The sequence below is a fragment of the Anabrus simplex genome, chromosome 2 (assembly GCF_040414725.1).
Source record: "Anabrus simplex isolate iqAnaSimp1 chromosome 2, ASM4041472v1, whole genome shotgun sequence".
NCBI lineage: Eukaryota > Metazoa > Arthropoda > Insecta > Orthoptera > Tettigoniidae > Anabrus > Anabrus simplex.
Genome location: NC_090266.1, coordinates 998,188,660 through 998,211,333, shown reverse-complemented (window position 1 = coordinate 998,211,333; position 22,674 = coordinate 998,188,660). Strand labels below are relative to the sequence as shown.

The 22,674-nt window shown below is 39.9% G+C and overlaps 1 protein-coding gene across 1 annotated transcript in view; it reads right to left on the bottom strand.

The window, feature by feature from the left end:
* Hml (Hemolectin) overlaps positions 1–22,674 on the bottom strand; it is a 586,263-nt gene that overhangs the window by 39,836 nt on the left and 523,753 nt on the right. Inside the window, exon 77 of the mRNA XM_068226073.1 lies at positions 15,354–15,497. Within this exon, the coding sequence (XP_068082174.1) occupies positions 15,354–15,497 (144 nt within the window). The remainder of the gene's footprint in view (positions 1–15,353; positions 15,498–22,674) is intronic.

Genomic DNA, 22,674 nt, shown 5'->3' with positions numbered 1-22,674 from the left:
CACTCTGGTTGTTCTTCTGCTTCCATATCCCACTTACATTAAAAAACGCTGCATTGACCTTCTGGATGTTGGTCTGGTGCCCCCTGATTTTAGCCAATGTGGCTTTTCTGTTACCACAGACAATTCTATCCAGATGCCACTAATCGCGATCATGAAGCCATTGCGCTGTTCGCTGTGGGTGGTAATACTTTCCGTGAGGTATTCCCAATAAACACGTGACACCGTCGATCGAGGAATGTTATCTACTTTTGTTAGTGGACATTTTCGATTTTACCAACAGTATCTCATTTACTGGGCATATAGTGTCTGAGTTCCGAGACGTTCATTGAAATTATCAGTATTGGTATCGCACAATATTCTGTGACTCAAGATCCCATTATGTGTAACATGTTCTATAGTAAGAAATATAGTCAATATTCTTTCTCAGTGCATACACTACCATATCTCCAGCACTACTATAATTATAGTAAAAATAGTTGTTTGCAGCATTAAACAGTAATAATAGGAGTCAAATTCTGAGTTCTTATTAGAAGTATTTCAGAAATCCTAAGTTTCAATTTGGAGATGATTACGTACACCACATGACTTTCGGCCTACCTCCATGTCACCTCTCGTATATTTATTTTATCGCTAAAACACCGGAAGAGAATAAAAACAACAGCAATAAACAGTGTGTTTATACTATTGAAAACTATCTGCAATTGTATGAAGACAATTATGAGCTTACTGCCATCATCATTAGTCGTTTCGCTCATTGCTGAGTGTCATGATCTCACAATATTATCATTTCTGCAGCCTTGACGAGATGCCTCTATCCAGAGCGGTTTTCAGCTTTCTTAATATGATTTGAAGGGGTAGACCAGTGATCTTCTTCACCTGACCTAACCACCCACTTGTGTTTCTTCCTCGTGGTCTACTGCCTTCAATTTTGCATTGCCTTTTCACGTTCTCTCCTTCTCTTCTGAAAATGTGGCCGAAGAACTCTAGGTGTCACTCACTCCCATGGAAAGATGGACGTTTCATGATGTTCACTTAGTCCATAATGGACACATTAATTCTTCTTTCCGTTCAAGGTATACGTAACATTCTCCGCCAACAGCACATTTCAAAAGCATAAATTCGATTTTTGTCTCGAGTATTCACGGCCCAGGTCTCACAGCCATACAAAAAGACTGAGAACACTAGTGATTCCACCTAACGCATCTTCGGAGCTTTTGATATTGCCTGCTCCTGACAGATCTTAGCCAGCTTAACCATTGCAGTTCGACCTAGGCCAATTCTTCTTTTGATCCCTTCTTTACCGCTCCCCGTGTCATTGATGACTGACCCCCAGGTATATCTTACATTAAATAAAACACATGGCTGATTCATGAAAGAGAAGAGATGACGAAGGAAGTTCCACTCGAGCAGAAGGCACTCCAGCATGGAAGAAAAGAAGAATGAATACAATAAAACAACAGAAGAAGTTGCGTGACCATGCCAAAGAGGCAAAGAATAGAGAGGGCAAAGGGAAGTTCCTGTTGGCCGGTAGCTGTTGCCGTGAAAGGTGCTTTGAAACACTAAGTTAAGGACGGTAAAGGGCTTTTCATGGAAATGCTTCAAAATGCTTGAAGTGGAAAACATCAAATAATCAGATGAAAATTCACTTGAAGATGAAAACTTCCGGATACTCGATTTGCAGTGATTCCAATGATACCCGTGCCGACGATAGGTTACGAAGGTCCACTGCTCATCAGTCCTCTTAAGCAAAAGGATCTACTAAGTCTTCTTCCACTAATTCACACAGAGTATCACAACCTTTACGTAAATCTGGAAACGAGCGGCAGAGTACCAGAGGATAATGAGGCAACCGAGTGATTTGTTGCTCGTTTGCTGAATAATGAAGAATAAATCTCCTTCCTTCGTTTTATTACATTCAGAAATTGTTGCCACTTCAATTTAGAGGTTATTGAAATTTGAATTTCAGCTATCTCGCGCAAATTTTTCAAAGCATCTCTTGAAAAATCGCGTTGTTTGACATATTAGGTTCCGCCTTTGTACTACAGACTTGGACGTACTTGTAATGTTTTCCTTCAAACAGTGCCCAGTGTTCAGTAACAGATATAAACTGTTATAAACGTGTGTCAAGTGTTAATGCATATTCTTGAACAATATTCAAACTCATATGAATTTTGTTTCTTCAAGCAGTATCAAGTACTAAAACGTTCCAAGAACAAAGTTTAAGGAACTTATGCGTTTATTCCAAATATGTACTACATCGTGTCAAAAACTTTCCAAGAATAATGTTTAAGGAACGTAGAATATTTAGACAAAAATTAGGAAGCTTCACGGGTGCTATGAACTTACGCCAGTAGATTAGTTAATATTCATGCCGAGTTTGAGTTATTCTTTAATGACAGTGTAAAGTCTTGCAATAATATATCTTCAAGGAACTCTGACTTATAATTTGCTTGTGGACTTACTGAAGTAAGACGAATGGAATTGGACTTGCGTAAATAGTTTGCTTAAATTCAAAGTTATTCTTGAACTGTATACTACACTTAGTAGCTCGGAGTCATAATTTAAATTAAAATGAGTACGTCTCAACTGATAGTCGAGAACAAACCTCCCGCTGAGGGACCAGAACCCAGGTTACTATCGTGACTTGCCATGGATTGGACTGGAAATTCTATTACGGGTTAGAAACTCTAGAATAGTAAATGGAACTTCTAATATGGTAGCAGGAGCTTCATTGGACTTTTTGGTGACTGCAGCTTCATGGAGACTTGGTGTTTGAACGTTACAGAGGTCGAGTCTCAGTCTGGAGCAGAAGTCCACTCAAGATTAGCTGTAATAGGTAACGTTCCTCTAAATCTTGCTATTTATTCACAATAAATACGAATCTGAAAGTAGAGTCGCTCATGATTTCAACGAAAACCTTCCTATTTACCTACTTCCAATGGGGGACTGCACACTACCTGCAGATCGTTCATCTTATGTTCAGGCTAGTCCATGAGATTTTCCTTGCACAATATTTATATTGTATGGCCTATGAAGAGATTGGGGCCCTGCCAATCATGAATTATAATGCTGAAGAAGGCTCACACACACAGGCTCCAAGCCAGAGATCTTTACCAATTAAGGTTAACATCCCCCACCCAGTCGGTAATCGAACCTGGGACCCGTTGGACCAAAGGCCAGCACACTAGTCATGGAGCCAAATAGTATTTTATTGAAAAATCAAGAGTAACTTCTTGGTATAGCCTAAAACCTGACATAATGCATACATCAATATTGATATTGTAACCGTATGATTGTACGTACCCCAAGATTTGACTAATATAAATACTCCACTAATTAATTATTACGTATAAATTTATATAATTTTATTAGGCTAATTTATCATATCAGACGATGACATTTTGAGCATAAGAAATTATTTAGAATAAGGAATTTTGTACGAATATCATAAAATTATACATGGGCCGATGACCTTCGATGTTAGGCCCCTTAAAACAAGCAAGTATCAAAATTATGTATAATATTGCAGTATATTCTATGTTAGTGGAAGTCTGAGGAATACGGTATTGGTCAAGATGTTGAAACTTGGAAAATTCGGAGATATATTAAAACAATCGTCTGCTAGGCTGGGTTCCCCTGTAGAGTGAGTCATCTTCCATAACAACAATTGAATATGGCCCGGCATTGAGGTTATTCATCAATGTGACAGGTGAGTGGCCCATCAGGCAGTGGACGTTAGCAACTTAGTAGCCAATCACAGCTCTAGGATTTCTTCTTCTTCTTGTAGAGTTGTTGGGCCCCACTTACGCCTTTGCCCTCTTTACAAACGTATTTTCCATTTAGCCTTATTTTTATTTTACCATACGCATGACAAGTATTTCTTGAATAATCGATATGAGTTAGAATTAGGTTGTTGCTTCTATTATTTTTGTAAACTTTAGATTTGAAGATAAAAGAAACGTAGATGTGTTGACTGTTGTAAGGAATTTATGAACTGAGAGTTATAGCACCAGTGAATATTTTTCAAAGAAATCTTGAATCGCAGAGGCTAGTCCAGGTGTAGGATGACGTACTAAGAAAAAGACTTGAGTAGGAAAGTAAATTTTATTCAGTAGTAGTTGCCTAGTACAATTGTGACGATGATTTTTGAACTGATTACACTGAAATAGTATATGGTTTATACCTGCCATCGCTGTATTACACGAAAAGACTGGTAAGTAAATCATATTAAATTTAAAATTATAATCCGGTGTTAGGACATGATTGAATCTTAGCCGTATGACAGTAGTCATATGCCGGCGAGAGTACGTTCCATCATAAAACCATGAACGTGTACTGATTTTTAGGTTGAATGTTGAAATAGTCTGCTCCTTTTATATCAGATGTTTTAACCCTGGTCTCCTCTCGGTCTCTTCTTATAGGAACTTCGATAATCGTGTGAAAGTCAGTATAGCGAAATGCAATATTAAAATTTAAGCCATCATCATTGGCAGCCCCCTTTCAATACGGTCTGTTTGTTCATATCCATTTATGTTTGAATGCCTAAGCACCCATACTAGTGTTATAGCAAGTACTTTACTTTCAATGTCGTTTTTTAATGTTCAGTATGTACGAATTTGAGCTTGTATCCGGGAGATAGTGGGTTCAAACCCCACCGTCAGCAGCCCTGAATATGGTTTTCCGGGGTTTTCCATTTTCACACTAGGCAAGTGGTGGGGCTGTACCTTAATGAAGGCCACGGCCGCTTTCTTCCCACTCCTAGGCCTTTCCTATCCCGTCGTCGCCATAAGACTTATTTGTGTCGGTGCGACGTAAAGCAAATTCCAAAAAACAAGTATGTACGAATTATTTTGACGTTTTGAAGACTTTATACTCCGTAGCACACTCGTCGAATCAGAGATTGTGATCGAATTTAATATGTTATTTTGTTTGATAGTACAATATCGCCTGCCAAATGACAAAAGCTTTTGACGCAAATATTGACGCTGATATCGGGTGTGTGAATTTACAAGCAGCGTTGTGCAATGGGATATAATATTCAACAGCAGTCCCAATGTCAGATTTTGATCCATCAGTATAAATTATTACATCTGGGTTTACCGAGTCTAGAGGAAGTTTCATTATGTTGCTTCCCGGTGAGGCTTGCTACGTTTGAATGGATCCTGTGAACTTGTAATTATATATTTTATAATATGTTTTGACTAATACGGCATTGCATATTGTGGAAATGACTGACATTTTAATACGTTATTAGGCAAGGGATAACAGTTTTATAGGCTTTTATTAGGGAGAGTGCATATGTTTTAGGTTTATGCTGCTGTATAAATGTTCTGATAATAATTTTAATTTGGGTAAAATTAATGGTTCATGTTTGTGGGTTACTGTAGTCACGTCCTAGTTCGTGAACCATGGGCAACGGCTGAGTGGCCTAGTAAGTGATCCTGAGAGTCTGGATATCAGTTGCTATGGAATATGAGTGGGCATCTCGGACATATTCTGAGTCATGGCCCTCCTTGTGCTCAGGCGGCTAGGACTATACAATTCACCGGTGGTCCATAACCCGTTAGAGGAGAGATCCTCACTTGGACTACGTGCAAGTAGGGTAGCATCCTGCTTCATGAATTTACCGAGCTCAAAACATTTTAAGCAAGCCTCGGACCTATGGGAGTAACGGAGTCCCACTCCAATTTGACAGGTGAGGGACTCCTTGGAAACAACTTGGCGAACGAAATGGAATTCGATGGGGAGCTATCAATATTAATAGGGCTTATGGAAAAAAGAAAGTAGAACTGGCTCAGTCAGCAAAGAGGATGCATTTGGATATGCTAGGAGTAAGTGATATTCGGGTAAGGGGAGATAACGAGGAAGAGATAAGAGATTATAAAGTGTACTTGACGAGTGTTAGAAAGGGAAGGGCAGAGTCTGGGGTAGGGCTCTTTATCAGGAATACCATTGCACGCAACATAATTTCTGCTAGGCACGTAAATGAGCGAATGATGTGGGTAGATTTGTCAGTTGGAGGAATTAGGACTAGAAATGTGTCCGTGTATTCACCATGTGAGGGTGCAGATGAGGATGAAGTTGACAAGTTTATGAAGCATTGAGCGACATCGTGGTCAGGGTCAACAGCAAGGATAGAATAGTGCTAATGGGCGATTTCAGTGTGAGAGTTGGGAATAGAACTGAAGGATACGAAAGGGTGATTGGTAAATGTGGGGAAGATATGGAAGCTAATGGGAATGAGAAGCGTTTGCTGGACTTCTGTGCTAGTATGGGTTTAGCTGTTACGAATACATTCTTCAAGCATAAGGCTATTCACCGCTACACAAGGGAGGCTAGGGGTACCAGATCCATAATAGACTATATCTTAACAGACTTCTAATTCAGGAATTCTGTTAGGAATGTACGAGTTTTCTGCGGATTTTTCGATGATACAAACCACTATCTGATCAATAGTGAACTAAGTATCTCTAGACCAAGGGTAGAGAAAGTGAACTCTGTCTGCAAACAAATAAGGGTAGAAAATCTCCAGGACGAGGAAATTAGACAGAAGTACATGGATATGATTAGTGAGAAGTTTCAAACAGTAGACCGTAAGCAGGTTCAGGATATAGAAAGTGAATGAGTGGCATACAGGGATGCTGTAGTAGAAACAGCAAGGGAATGCCTAGGAACAACTGTTTGTAAAGATGGGAAAAGGCGAACATCTTGGTGGAATGATGAAGTGAGAGCAGCTTGTAATCGTAAAAAGAAGCGTTATTAGAAATGGCTCCACACAAGGCCCGAGGCAGAGAGGGATTTGTACGTAGATGAAAGAAACAGAGCGAAACAAATAGTTGTTGAATCCAAAAAGAAGTCATGGGAAGATTTTGGTAACAACCTGGAAAGGCTAGGTCAAGCAGCAGGGAAACCTTTCTGGACAGTAATAAAGAATCTTAAAAAGGGAGGGAAAAAAAGGAAATGAACAGTGCTTTTGAGTAATTCAGGTGAACTCATAATAGATCCCAGGGAATCACTGGAGAGGTGGAGGGAATATTTTGAACATCTTCTCAATGTAAAAGGAAATCATCATGGTGGTGTTGCAAACACCCATGCTCATGGGGAGGAGGAAAAGGATGTTGGTGAAATTATGCTTGAGGAAGTGGAAAGGATGGTAAATAAACTCCATTGTCATTATGCAGCAGGAATAGATGAAATTAGACCTGAAATGGTGAAGTATAGTGGGAAGGCAGGGATGAAAAGGCTTCATAGAGTAGTAAAATTAGCATGGAGTGTTGGTAAGGTACCTCCAGATTGGAGAAAAGCAATAATTGCACCTATCTATAAGCAAGGGAGCAAGGAAGGATTGCAACAACTATCGAGGTATCTCATTGATTAGTATACCAGGCAAAGTATTCACTGGCATCTTGGAAGGGAGGGTGCGATCAGTCCTTGAAAGGAAGTTGGATGAATCCCAGCGTGGTTTCGGACCACAGAGAGGCTGTCAGGATCAGATTTTCAGTATGCGCCAGGTAATTGAAAAATGCTACGAGAGGAATAGGCAGTTGTGTTTGTTTCGTAGATCTAGAGAAAGCATATGTCAGGGTACCAAGGGAAAAGATGTTCGCCATACTGGGGGACTATGGAATTAAAGGTAGTTTATTAAAATCAATCAAAGGTATTTATGTTGACAATTGGGCTACAGTGAGTATTGATGGAAGAATGCGTTCTTGGTTCAGGATACTTACAGGGGTTAGACAAGGCTGTAATCTTTCATCTTTGCTGTTCGTAGTTTACATGGATCATCTGCTGAAAGGTATAAAATGGCAGGGAGGGATTCAGTTAGGTGGAAATGTAATAAGCAGTCTGGCCTATGCTGACGACTTGGTCTTAATGGCAGATTGTGTTGAAAGCCTGCAGTGTAATATCTTGGAACTTGAAAATAGGTGCAATGAGTATGGTATGAAAATTAGCCTCTCGAAGACTAAATTGATGTCAGTAGGTAAGAAATTCAACAGAATTGAATGTCAGATTGGTGATACAAAGTTAGAACAGGTCGATAATTTCAAGTATTTAGGTTGTGTGTTCTCCCAGGAAAATAGGTGCAATGAGTATGGTATGAAAATTAGCCTCTCGAAGACTAAATTGATGTCAGTAGGTAAGAAATTCAACAGAATTGAATGTCAGATTGGTGATACAAAGTTAGAACAGGTCGATAATTTCAAGTATTTAGGTTGTGTGTTCTCCCAGGATGGTAATATAGTAAGTGAGATTGAATCAAGGTGTCGTAAAGCTAATGCAGTAAGCTTGCAGTTGCGATCAACAGTATTCTGTAAGAAGGAAGTGAGCTCCTAGACGAAACTATCCTTACATCGGCCTGTTTTCAGACCAACTTTGATTTACGGGAGCGAAAGATGGATGGACTCAGGATACCTTATTCATAAGTTAGAAGTAACAGATATGAAAGTAGCTAGAATTATTGCTGGTACAAGCAGGTGGGAACAATGGCAGGATGGTACTCGGAATGAGGAGATAAAGGCTAATTTAGGAATGAACTCGATGGATGAAGCTGTACGCATAAACCGGCTTCGGTGGTGGGGTCATGTGAGGCGAATGTAGGAGGATAAGTTACCTAGGATAATAATGGACTCTGCTATGGAGGCTAAGAGAAGTAGAGGTAGACCAAGACGACGATGGTTAGACTCGGTTTCTAACGATTTAAATATAAGAGGTATCAAACTAAATGAGGCCACAACATTAGTTGCAAATCGAGTATTGTGGCGACGTTTAGTAAATTCTCAGAGGCTTGCAGACTGAACGCTGAAAGGCATAAGAGTCTATCATGATAATGTATGTATATATGTATGGGTAAAATTAGTTAAATTATTGTTGTGGGAATACATGAGTATATCGTCTTCATGTATGAGAATTTGTGCATCCTGATTAATGATTTATTCTAGTTCTTTTAGATATAAGGCAAAAAAGTTTTCCACTAATAACATTTCCTTGTGGCAATCCTTGAGAAGCGTATCTGACAGATGGAAGCTGTCATTGGGTTTTCAAGTGGATACATGGATAGTATGAAAGTTGTCTTATAATGCGAGTGAACTCTGCGGGTAAATGCATAGTATTTAGCTACTGCGGTAATATTTGAATACTAACGTTGTCATATACTCCATTTATATCTAGAAAAAATAGCAATTGATTCCTCCCCTGGAATTCTTGCTAACACGATATCAGCTAAAAACGAAATAATATGATCAGCTGTGGAACGACCTTTAATGAAAGCGAACTGACGTCGAGGGAGCAGATTGTAGTATTCTAGACACGACAACAGTCTATTAAAAGTACTTGGGAAAACGTTTCTTATACAGGCCCCAAGACCAATTGCCCAGCAAACCTGCAAAGCTGTGTCGGACGTTTTCGTTTTACATATTGGAATGACATTAAAGATGTTCCATTCTTTGGGTGGATCGGAAGTTTGCAATATTGTATTATAATATTCTATGTGTATTTTCTGAGCTTGATAGGGAAGGTATTTATTCATTTTATAGGTAACATAATCCGGACCAGGGGATGATGACGGCTTATTATTCACAGTGTTATTAAATTCCGTTAAGCTGATGGGTTGTAACAAGGTGTTGAAATAGTTATAGTTAGTTGCTGAACAGAATTTGAAATAGGGCGATACAAAATCTGGTGTCAGTTCATGATAAAATTGCAGAGTACTTTGGTATTTTGTTAGGTAATTCTTATAATCTACTTTTTGTGACCTAATGCCTTGATGGCTTTCCAAATATCTTGAATATTAGTTGTTCTGTTTACGTTATTCGTAACAATTTTCCAAGTTTCCCGGTGTCTATGATAAATAGTTTCTCATATGTGCTGAATATTTGTTTTGTAATTTAATTAATATTCGAGGGTTAATTTATGTTTTTTTGAGCGGGCTGTTACTGCGTCTGATTAGGTCTGATCATTGCTTGTTCCTCCAATGAATTTTTAAGGGTTTATCTTTTTCGAGTAGAAGATGCGTTTTAATGGATGATAGATGTCCAAATATTCTGTGATAGCAGTTCCTAGTCAATCACAGCCAATTAAAGTTTCATTGGAGAGTTAAATACTATCTGAAATATATTTTCTAAATACATCATAGTCAAAATCATTCAAATTACATATTTGCCTATAGTAATTATGATTTGGTTTTGGATTGTATGGATTTTTAGCTACGGTACTATTTCAATTATTATGGGAAATAGTCTCTGGTATAGGTATCCTTTACTGTTTTCCGATTTATCTTATGTCTTAAAGTAAACGATCATAGGTCAAATGCACTGTCAGCCTGTCCAGGTGGGAATATTCTCGTAGGGAACAATGATTAACAATTAACAACTGATTACTAATAGTTGCATCAAGGATAATCTTTCCTTTGGTTGAGTTTGAGTTGATAACCCCAATCAGTATGGTTAGCGTTAAAATCTTCTGCTATTATAATATTATGTGATGTTGTAAACTGTTCAAAAAATGTGTGCCATACTTTTGCATTGCCTTGAATCACTTATTATCATATTTCTGGTTTTTATCGCTAACATAAAAGGATTATATTAATAGTTTCACTGATTTCATATGTTTGATATTGGAGGCCGTTGAATATATAAGTAACTATTCCACCATAGCCACGATCATCAGTTCGTTCAATATGATATCCTGTTATTTGGAAAAACGATTTGAATGTAACCGGGACTCTTGAATTAAAATAAAATTCGGATAAAACTCTTTGACGAGAAGAATTAACTCAAGGTCTCTTAGCTCTAAAACTTCTACAGTTCTATTGTAACTTCTTCATTACAAGTTAAAAAGAGAATATTGACGTTATCATTGATGGTGTTGATAATATGATTCCACTGAGCATTATTTACCAAATGTTCCATCAGTTTTGAAAAATCTTGTTGCAATTTAAGCGGCAGGGCTTGAAATTTGTGGTTTGGACTTATGTTCCTTTCGGGATTACCGTGTTTGTCATTAGATATAAAGGGCTTGTCTGTAGACTTCCCCATAGTACTATTAGTTGTAGTTCAAGCGTTTACACCATCCGTACTTCCACCTACTGGAGGGTTCCGTAATACATTTTGTTAACCTTCCCTTCCATAAGCTGGAGCCTGAGGGGTTCTAATATCTTTGTATATGATATGGGTGAATTTCCGCTTTCTGTGGACTTCATTACGAATTTCTTGGGTATATTCCCTAAGAAGGGGGAATTGTTGGGGGAGTTGCAGAGGTGTGTACTCCTTTGGCCGAAGTTTTCCTTAGCGTCTTGAAATGAAGTAATTTCAACCCACATCAGTCTTTTTATTTCAGTTTGTTGGTTATATATTGCACACCTTGCTGCACCTACAGAGTGGTTTAAATGGCAAAGCAGGCACTTGAATATTGTTATTGTACATTCCTTTGTTTTATGTGAATTAGCACATCTTCCACATCGTGGATTATTGGCCCTACAGTTATGAGCTTTGTGCCCGTACCATTGATATACCTTACATATCATAGGATCGCAGAAAAACTTGTAATTGAAAAATACACTGACTGAGCACATGTCATGGGATAGCGGAGCACTGATGCGCAGGTGTGTTTTCTGCGCACCACACGCCCCCTGTGCCAGCGGCAGTTGTATAGGAGACCTTGTGATCAGTGGCTGTGCATATGACAGGTGTAACATGGAACGTCCTCGTGAGCTGACACCGTTCGAACGGGGTGTGGTGGTCGGTGCCCGACGGATGGGAAGTACGATTTTGGAAGTGGTGCGGGAATTCGGCTTCATACGATCAACCGTGTCCAGGGTGTATCGTGAATGGTTGAATACGGATGTTACCGTCCACAACAGACGAACGACTGGCCGTCCAGCCACCCTCCATGACCGTGACCGGTGACATCTGAGACGGATTGTCAATAGTGACAGACGGGCAAGCGATCAACAAATCACGGCTCAATTCAACACAGGCCGTGCTAGACACGTCTCCCAGTGGACAATCCGTTAGGAACATGGGTTCTATGGGGTATGGGAGCCGGCGCCGCACACGGGTGCCACTGTTAACCCTACGTCATCGGGCACAACGACGCGCATGTGTCGCCAGTCACCAGGGATGGACACTGGAACAATGACGTAACGTGATATGGTCGGACGAATCATGATTTCAACTGCACCATGCCGATGGGAGGCACCGTGTATGGCGCAGACTACATGAAGCGATGGATCCCGCCTGCCTCGAAGGTGTGGTCCAGGGCGCTGGTGTCTCTGTTATGGTCTGGAGTGCATTTTTCTGGTATGAAATGGGCCCCCTAGTTGTTCTGGAAGAGACTTTGAATGGTACGCGGTATGTTGAGCCGCTCGAAGACCATCTCCACCCATTTTTGGCCTTCCAGCGCCCCGGCGGTTCTGCGGTGTTTCAAGATGATAACGCGCCGTCACATCGCCCCCACGTTGCCCGGGAATGGTTCCAGGAACATGCAGCGGAGGTCCAACGACGTATACATTTCTACTCTGTCTTTGAGCTCGAATAACTCGAGAGATTGAATAAGTCCTACGATATCCTCATCTGACAAAGATTTGTCGACTCCTCTTCTCAGTCCTACCCGATAGATGTTAGCTGTTGGAATGTATGCATTTAATTGCCTTTCTACCAAAATAGGATATAATAAGAATTTGTTTTGCTAAGATAGTAGATCTAAATATAATATGAATAGGTTTGGAACCCTTCCTGCTAATTGTTTGAATGGCATCGGAGTGGTTTTCGCATAAAAGTCAGCCTAAAGCCATAGGATGCATATTTACTACACTTTTGTCCTTAGTTGATTCAACATTAACGAGTAAAGGGCCTCTGGGAGTTTTATAGTAACTTTTTTACAAGGTGATTTACGTCGCATCGACATGGCAAGGATGGGGCGGGGAAGAGTTAGGACTAGGAAGGATGTGGGCGTGGCCTTAATTAAGGTAGCCTTGTGTGAAAATGGGAAACCACGGAAAGCCATATTCAGGGCTGCCGACGGTGGGGTTCGAACCCACTATCTCCCGAATATTGGATATCATAGTATCTTAGCTGATTAAGGTAGAAGCTTCACCCGAATGGGAATGTTTACGATTATCATTTGAATTTTCCTTAACACTTGCACTTGAATTGTCCACTTGATCTTGAACTACTTCTTCGTGATCTAAAACTAATCGACTTCCTATATTTAGTAAAAAATTGGTTCCCCCTTCTACACCTTCAGTCACCGTCTTGCTTCGCAAAATGATATGAACGGTGTTGCACTACGTGATCTAAACGAATTAACCACACGAGCGACACCGACGAACTCAATTATCTACACTATAGAGCACCAGGACGTTTGAATTTGGAACTCCACATTATATATTGTAAGATGCTGATAGTTCTAGAAGGTAGAGAGCTGTCCATCAAATGCTGCACTTGCTTTATAAGGGCTAGTGTCATGGTGACACGTTTATTCTTATTCTCCTCTGATTCTGATTGTGATACCGTGACTCTGATAATTATTCGGATTGTGTTTCTTCTGATGGTTATTCAAATTCAGACTCTGATTCTTATTATGGACAGAGAACTTTATCTACTGTGACTTGTACGTGTGACTTGATTGCCGCTATGTTATAATTGGTTCAGTGATGACGGCTTTAAAACTACAGTTCGTATATTGTGGTAAATATTTTTATCATAACCTTCACGAATGTATTCTCGTGTATTGGCAAAGTTTGTGAATCATTGCTTGGAACGAGTACTACGAGTGAGGAGTGCCCGTTGTAAATGCTGTATACAAAAATGCTTGTGATACCTTGCACCATAATCTAAATCAAACGAAGCTTTTTGGATCCGCCGAAAGAACATTAACCATCTCTCCACACAAATGAAAAATAACTTTGAGGTCTGGAAGTTGGAAAAGTACTGTGTAAATAGATTTAGGGGTACACAGAGTAAATACGTGTATCCAAAACGTAAGACAGGTGGTGGTGCCTCAGTCTTACATATAACTCAGTGACTGTCGATGTTATATATACTGTAATGATATTTTGCCTCACAAGCGGTTATGGTAGGTTTTAACTCTTTATTGTGGGGAAGAAATAAAATGTGCTGACGAATAATAGTTGTTATTTTCTTTGTAATATGTTTGTACTAATTCTTCAAAATATCATTATTCGTTATAAATATGATGGCAGACTCTAATATGGTTGACATTGGGAGCAGTGTTGTGGAGGTGTCTCATTGAGTGTATAATTTGTGTGCAGTGATACGTTTAAGTTGTGAGTCTGTTATTGTTGGGAGTTAATGATGAACCATAGTTCAATTATTTGTTCTTAGTACAGCAAACCAAGATATTTATCAATCTACAGCTTCTTTCATTAGCGAACACATACCTGCTAAGTAGTACGGGCAAGACCGGTTCTAAAATATTGGGTGCTGAATCAGAACTGTGTCATCATTTTCCCACGAGGTCATTGACCCCTAGTTGAGTAGTAAGGCTAGGGGGTTCTGACACGTGGTCATTGACCCCTAGTTGGGTAGTATGGCTATGGTGGTTCGCAGACTTTGCGTACGAGAACAAGCCTAACCTCACAGGTGCCATTTTGATGGGGCCTAACCTCACACACGCCATTTTGGAGGGGCCTAAACTCACAGGGCCCGGTTTTAAGGTCAGATGCCCTTTCCTCCTCCTCATCTGGCCTAGTTTTACGGCTAGATGCAATTCTCTCCTCATCATCACCCTAGTACTGTCCTCCTGATTTGGCCCAGTTTTACGTTCAGATGCTCTTCCCTCCTCCTCATCAACCTAGTAGTGTCCTCCTCCTAGTCTGCCCCAATTTTATGGTCAGATTCTTTTCCCTCCTCCTTATCTGATCTAGTTTTATGGTAAAGATGTTCTTCCCTCCTGTGATGTAATAAGCGCGAGCGATTTAAAAATGCATCTTGTCCGCGAACAGTAACCAAACATCACACAGGCTCTTTGTCATCTATTTAATTTTTATTAATTGTCAATTTTTTTGTAATTTCATTACAGTGGGATCCAAATTTAAATACATTTTCATTCAGAATTTCATCAAACGAGGAGACATATTTTTCTCAGTACCCAATAAATATAGTCATACATTTTATTTCTTGTGAACATTTAAGATGTTACAATTTGCGCCACAACAATGAAGCGTTTCTTGTTAAAATTACAAGTTTCACCCAGCAGCTGGGCAAATGATATTAGCAGGGTTGATTTTTAAGTAAAAATTTTCAAAACAAGCTTGTGGCGAGTCATTTTAACGGAGTTGTAAAAATATTCTTAAAATCTTGGTTAATATGAGGGATTTTACGTGTCTTACTTACATGCATTATAGCGAGTCGATGACAAACACTGGCCTTCACATACTGCAAAATTTTTGACTGGTTCTAAATTTTCACAGAGTCCATGTGTTAGGTCATGCCTCTTAATCATCTTCTGGTGTAGTTCTGTAGGCCGTGGCTGACAGTCTAGAAAATAAAATAATGTACATCACTGTATATATTTATGAGGATATTAGGTATATGATAAACAAGTAGGGGAATGTTCCTCTCAAGAAAATATTTATAGAAAATGGAACAATTACAACTATATAATTATAGAACTAGCATTATTACGCGAAGTATTTAGTTGCCCATTTACATAAAAAAGGGAATTGATCTTTAGTGCAGAAATCAATACACAGCACAGACTACTGGTTTAGGGCACCAAAAGTGGAAAATCCAAAGAGGCAGTGGCGACGCGTGACGTTTTGAAAAGTATTACCACACTCCTGCTTGAGAGTATATTGTCGCTCGCACCTTCTTTCTGTAAACTGTACTCTAGTCTGCTAGTCTGGACCTTCCGAATTGAATCATATCGGCAAAAGTGTAGATGTGTGCTTGAGACACCTCATGGAGTCTCGTTGAAACTATGTAAATTCTCCATACCGTCGTTTATCCAAGCATTCTTTTCTGAGAAAAATGGAACACACGGCCAACAATACAGTGTATTCATTTTTCATAACCAAATAACCAATGCAGATCTCTGTACCACGAGTCATGAAAATATCGTACTGTTCTTTTCGATTCCTTGACTAAATTTTAACTTTTTGAATTATGTTTTTTCTTTATCTTCAAAGTTTCCTTAGAAAACTGGCGTGTTTATTGAACTATTATACAATAGCATTCTGGGCCCACCAACACACTTATTTTCGAGATGGAAGTGACAGCATTCATATTAACGTTTAATGGGATGTGCATTACTATATGCTACCTTTACCTAAGATAAATATAAGTTCAAACTTTAACAAGAAAATTCACGTCGTATTGTATCGAAAGCAATAATGAACACAAATTATAACAGCGCACTTTTGAGCGTGGCGGAAAGAACGGACAGAACTGATCAGTACCAACGTTTTAAGTATTCCTTACCACTTTGCATTGTGGTAACATGACGAGAGAACGTATGCTGGTACATCTCAATGTCGGGGGGGGGGGGGGGGAGAAGGGCTTTGCTTGGCGCAGCTGCAACTCGCCTAGCTGTTAGAAGAAATTCAACGCGTATCCACTGCCTGGAGTTGGTAACAGTCTCCATCTCTCTCAGCTTTGACGGTGGCTATCTACTGCAAAAGAGTTTAACATCCCAGCGAAGAAAATATTAATATTAATATTAAAAAGAACTAGATTTTTATATTTTCAAACTGTTACCAGTGGTAACAGTGGATAATAGCACGCCTCACCACTGCAAAGAGGTACCTCAGAATAAATATTGAATATTTAAGGAATGAAGAAAAGGGACAACTGTATGCGGTCGAAATCAATGATCAATTGGAAATGTCAGAAAGGACTGTAGATATGAACAATGTAGAGGCAGTGTAGAAACCGTCAGAGGAAATTATATTACAGACGGCCAAATAAATCTGTGGGATATGAGTGGTAGGTGGAATACAAAAATGCACAAAATAGTGGAATAAAATTGCTAAAGAAGCTGGTAAAAAGTAGATTTTTTGCTAGTGGCTTTACGTCGCACCGACACAGTTAGGTCTTATGGCGACGATGGGATAGGAAAGGCCTAGGAGTTGGAAGGAAGCGGCCGTGACCTTGTTTAAGGTACAGCCCCAGCATTTGCCGGTGTGAAAATGGGAAATCTCGGAAAACCATCTTCAGGGCTGCCAACAGTGGGATTCAAACCCACTATCTACCGGTTGAAAGAAGAAAGATGCTTGGAGGAAACACTACCTTGCCAAGAGACGTGAGTATTGAGAGGTCTGTGCGGAGGCAAGGAATGAAGCCAAGCGAATAGTTAAAGACGCAAAGGAAACAGCATGGTAAGTATTTGAAAATGAATGATAAAATGACACCAGAGGTAATAACACAAGATTCTGGTCTCTGATAAGAAACCAGGAAAGAAACAAGGAAAGAAAGTCAGTAACAATAAGACAAAGGATGAGAAGCTAATCACTAAAATAGAGGAGGTGCTGAAATCGTCGGAGGATTATTATAGGCAAGTATTTTAACATGGAAAAGCTCACTCTTCGGAAAATAACCGTGTAAGACCTCATGAAACACATGACGATATTACAGAAATTGAACAGAAACTCAAGTAGCAGAGGCTGTAAAAAGTTTTCGAAAGGGGAAAGCCCCAGATACTGATTATGGAAGTCCAGAGATGATTACATACGGTGAATTGAAGCCCTTGAAATGGCAGAGTTTAGTTTCAATTAGCCTGGAAATAGGAGGAAGTACCAAGTGAATGGGAGCATGTATCTTCATCCCGATACAAAAAGAAGCAAGCACAACTGAATGCGGTGAATAAACTGTCGTGCCAACTGCTTCGATGTACTCGAGGATTGTTGAATAGTGTCTACGACAGAATTTTGAAGATGAGTTAGAGGTAGAACAAACAGCTTTTAGAAATGAGCGACAAATTCAAGACCACATCAGCTGTATTCCAATGTTGACTGAAAAAAGGGACAGCCAAATAAAGGTTGTATACTTAGCGTCCTAAGATCTAGCTGCACGAAGAAGTGTGGAAAGTGCATCGGAACCTTCGAACTCCACATAAGATTGCAAGAGTAATTCAAGGCACCTCCAAATCATTTTTGGAATGGTCAATATTAATTGACAGAAAAGTAAGGTGGGGCCGATGACCTAGATGTTAGTCCCCTTGAAACAACAAGCATCATCATAATCGCGAAAAGTAAGACCTTAGGGATGTGCAACTTGCATTTACGCCCTATCTTATACTGTCTAGTTAATGGCAACCTCCAAGATGTACAGAAGACAAAACTAAAGTGGGCAAGTACAAGCGAAGAACGAGTATACCTCTAAGAGCAAAGTGATGAAGGCTGGAGGCAAGGGAGAAGATGTCAACTGGAAGGGAGAACATCTGGAACTGAACAGTTCTTACAACTATCTGAAATGTCTAAGATTTAACATGAAATCAGTAACAGTGTTCACAAGTTCAGAAAGCCAGTGTAAGAGCGTAGCCGGCAAGAAAGAAATATCACAGAAGACCAAGCTTCAGATCTATAAAGCTGTGTTCCAGTCCACATTATTGCAAGGCTCAGAGACTTTCACTAGACAAAAGAAGCATGGCAGCAGAGCAACAAGCTCAGAAATTAAATACCTGTGTCGAGTTGCCAACAGGACTACGACGATCAGAATTCGGAACAAAGTTGTAAGGGAAGAATTTAGGGTGACATCTGTAGTGAATGAAATTGACAAGAAGTCACTCAAGAGATTTGATCCCCTAGTCCGTATGATTGCTGAATGGAAACCTATGCAGGTATTGAGGCTAGACGTGAGGGAGCCAGAAGTAAGAGATGTCCACGGATGATTTTGGATCAGATGGTCAGAGAAAATTAGAAGTAACAAGGAAAATAATCAAAAGTAAGACAACTTGCATGGGGCAGAAGAGAGTGCCGAAGATTGTCCACAGGCCTGACGCCGACAGGATGAATGGAGTGGTGAAGAAGAAAACCTTATTATATCTTTAACAAATTGTATGAACCAATAATTCTGATTGTATATTAATAACGTGCAGATGCATTTATTTCCCTTCATAATGAGATGGAAAAGACTTTTGAGGAAGAAGATCATTGCGGTACATATTCTCTACGGTTAATTGGTTTGTAGCTTCATTACTTGCCGGCTCCAGGCTGCCGTCTAATACTTGGGAGATTGGAAACTTAGGCCGGAACATTTCATATTAGAGGACTAGTTGAGAGCTGTTTGATTTTTCTCTAGCGTTACCCTGCTTTCTCGAAATAGAGAAACGTCGACACGAGAGCTTACATTTTCAGTAAAATTTCCATAATGTCTGCGGGAAATTTACAGTGAAATTCTAACATCCATCATTATTCGATGTTGTGAAACAACTTATTATTGCTATTTTGAACTTTATGTGCGTGGCAAGGATGACGCGGTCTCTTCATGTGAATTGCATAAACGGTTAATTAGTATGTGTTGACTAAGTCATTTATTGGAGGAAAACTCCATGTATGCCGTTTGCATTTCCCATGATATGACTCGAGTCGACCTGCCATACTTCAGATATGATTGTTATATTAGCCTCACAAAGATTGAAGGATTTTGAAAGAACACTAATCTTGGCTTGAGTACCTTGACATTCCACCTACATTGAGACTCGTTCCACGCAAACCTGAATTACCTATTCTTCAGCAGCCCTCGCAACCAGAATAATATGTTCCTCCAGTAAAGTGAAATAGCGTATGGCTTTTAGTGCCGGGAGTGTCCGAGGACAGGATCGACGTGCCAGATGCAGGTCTTTTGATTTGACTCCCGTAGGAGATCTGCGCTTTCTGATGAGTATGAAGTGATGGTAAAGACGATATATACACGCAAACCCTGCGCCAGCGGAATTAACCAATTATCGTTAAAATTCCCGACCCTGCCGGGAATCGAACCCGAGACCTCTGTGACCAAAGGCCAGCATGCTAACCATTTACTTACGGAGCCCGAATGTTCGTCCAGTGAAAGCAACCGATACGATAGGAGCAGTGGCGTACACTGAACCCCATCTACCCCAGCGCTGCTGGGGTAAATGACTCTGTATTTACATTTTCTTATTATTCCTTAGAACGCTTTTTATCAGGTTTAAACAACTGCGAACATCTAAGCCAAGCCAAGCCAACTACAGCTGTCTCGACAATCCGCTCGCTCTACCGCAGTTCATGTTCTCCAGCGAGGTAGGTTTCCTTGCTGGCGCGAAAGAGAGCTACCCTAGCGAAATTTAAGTCACTTGGTTGACGCATACACTTGAAGATTCCTTGTCCTGGGAGCGGGTCGGGGCTGTGGTCCCTCCCCCGACAGCAATTTATGGCGACAGGCCAGCTGGCTTGGGAAAGGTATGTTAGTTTTAATATTTGACACTCGAAGTATTCAGCGCCACAGAGTAGAGACTAGAAGAAAAATATAAACATAATAACGGTATAGCTACTTGCACATCGGCTTGCTAATAAAAATACAGCCAGTTTATGAAATCAATCGTAATGTAGAAGAATATATATTATTCTTGGAATTCGGCATGGCACGTGTAGAGTATGTTTCCCGATAGCCGCAGAAAAATATTTAGGTTACCCAGCATGAACACAGAGTTAAGTGCGAAGTAAAATAATTTTACATTTGGTTGTCTGTGATAGTGGTATATACTGACTTTTTTAGTGTTCCTCTTGGATTAAAGGTGGAGTTTTCGTGAGTTCTGTTCCATTCTTCATGAATATAACGCGTGTTATACCTCGTGACGAATATTCTCCGTCGCTTGTCATTGTTGCACGTACACTTACAAGGGAACATCGGCAATGGTCAAGTCGCCGATCGCGATGAAACTTGGAAAACACATTGAGGTACACGTAAAAACGATGTCGGCATCAATTTTGGGTGCCAACATTCATTAGGGCGTTAACTATGGGGCCTAAAAGTTACGACATTTCGAACTCCGCGCGATCAGCGATGAATACCTGCTGGCCAATGCTAAGCCTGCACACTGCGTGCTTGGAGATACGCCTCTACACCTCCTCCCCTCCACGCTCCAATTGGTTCGCCACCGCACGTTTCCCTTTGCTCCGCGCTTGCCGGCTGCTTAGCTGTTCAACGGGACCGGCTCTATACTTTGCTTCTTTTCGTACTATAATTATTGAAATCCTTTAAATAACGTTCCGTTTCACACATAATGATAATTAATAACCTACACTAATATACCCGTATTTTATTCAAATGTCATATTTTCATTTCTGCTAATTCCTTTGAGTTGTCACATTCGTGGGTACAACTCCGAGTTAATACCACTGGGCGTGGTCAAACGTGGGACGGGGTACTGCGTCCTACCTACGCTTAAATTATTATTTACTTCTAAAACGCCTTAAAGCTGTCGGTAGTGTCCTTTAGATTTGACATACATATGGAATTAATTAAATTAAATTAAATCGCCCACCACTAAATAAATATCGCACCTTTAAACAACGTTAAATACCTTTCTATGTAAAGAAATTACGTGCCCGGGTAAATGATCTCATTGAATGTAATGAGATTCGGTACCTAGGGATATCAAAACCTGGTTATAGGTCCAGATCATCTTTTTATGTCCCCTTCCCCCTTTTTTTGTACGCTATCAGTTGTGTCATAACGAAACGACATCGTGGACTACAACAACAACAATTATAAACTCCGAGTTTTAAACTACTGGTATTTTCCGTATTGCGTACTCTGGTATAAGGAATAGGCCTATAGGTAGAATGTTTTTATTTGTGCTTGTACTGAACGATTTATTCATGTTTTACAGTGACAGGCACAACACATTTCAATTGCAGCAATGGTTGTCGAATATAAATAAATTTAATGCATAGGCAACTTTGATATGAGTATGACATGGAATGTAGTAAAGTTTTACGTAATAAGAAAAGCCTTGAAAAATAAAAAAGATGTGCATTTATATATGCAGTAGATATACAGTAATCACAGGCAGGCCTGTCGTCTTACTGTACCGGTACTTTTGCGTTATAGCTGACGAAGGTCTATGTATTCAACAAGTACCGATATTAAAGTATCACACTACAGTCTTCTGGGTATAATGGCAGTTACATACGCAAAAAGTTAAATGGCTATTGTGCGAACTGGTACAACAACAATTACAAGGCAACACAATAAATGACTCCGTATACATTACATCGCGCAAACTCCCCGCCAGTAACTGATAGTAAACAAAAACAGTCCTTGGTCTACTCGAAACATTAAAAAATAGTGAAAAGAAAACCGAAACAAAACACAATTAACAACAGGCACCATACTTTTTTAATTTTTTTTATTTTTTTGCTAATTGCTTTACGTCGCACGGACACAGATAGGTTTTATGGCGACGATGGGATAGGAATGCCTAGGAGTCGGAAGGAAGCAGCCGTGGCCTTAATTAAGGTACAACCCCAGCATTTTCCTGGTGTGAAAATGGGAAACCACGCAAAACCATCTTCAGGGCTGCCGACAGTGGGATTCAAACCCACAATCTCCCGGATGCAAGCTCACAGTCGTGCGCCTCTAACCGCACGGCCAACTCGCCAGGTGCAAAAGTTTTCATAAACATTTCAGAAAACGTAAACTGACTAATACAATGTGGAAATTACAAAGGAGAGATATGAGGAAGGCTGATAGA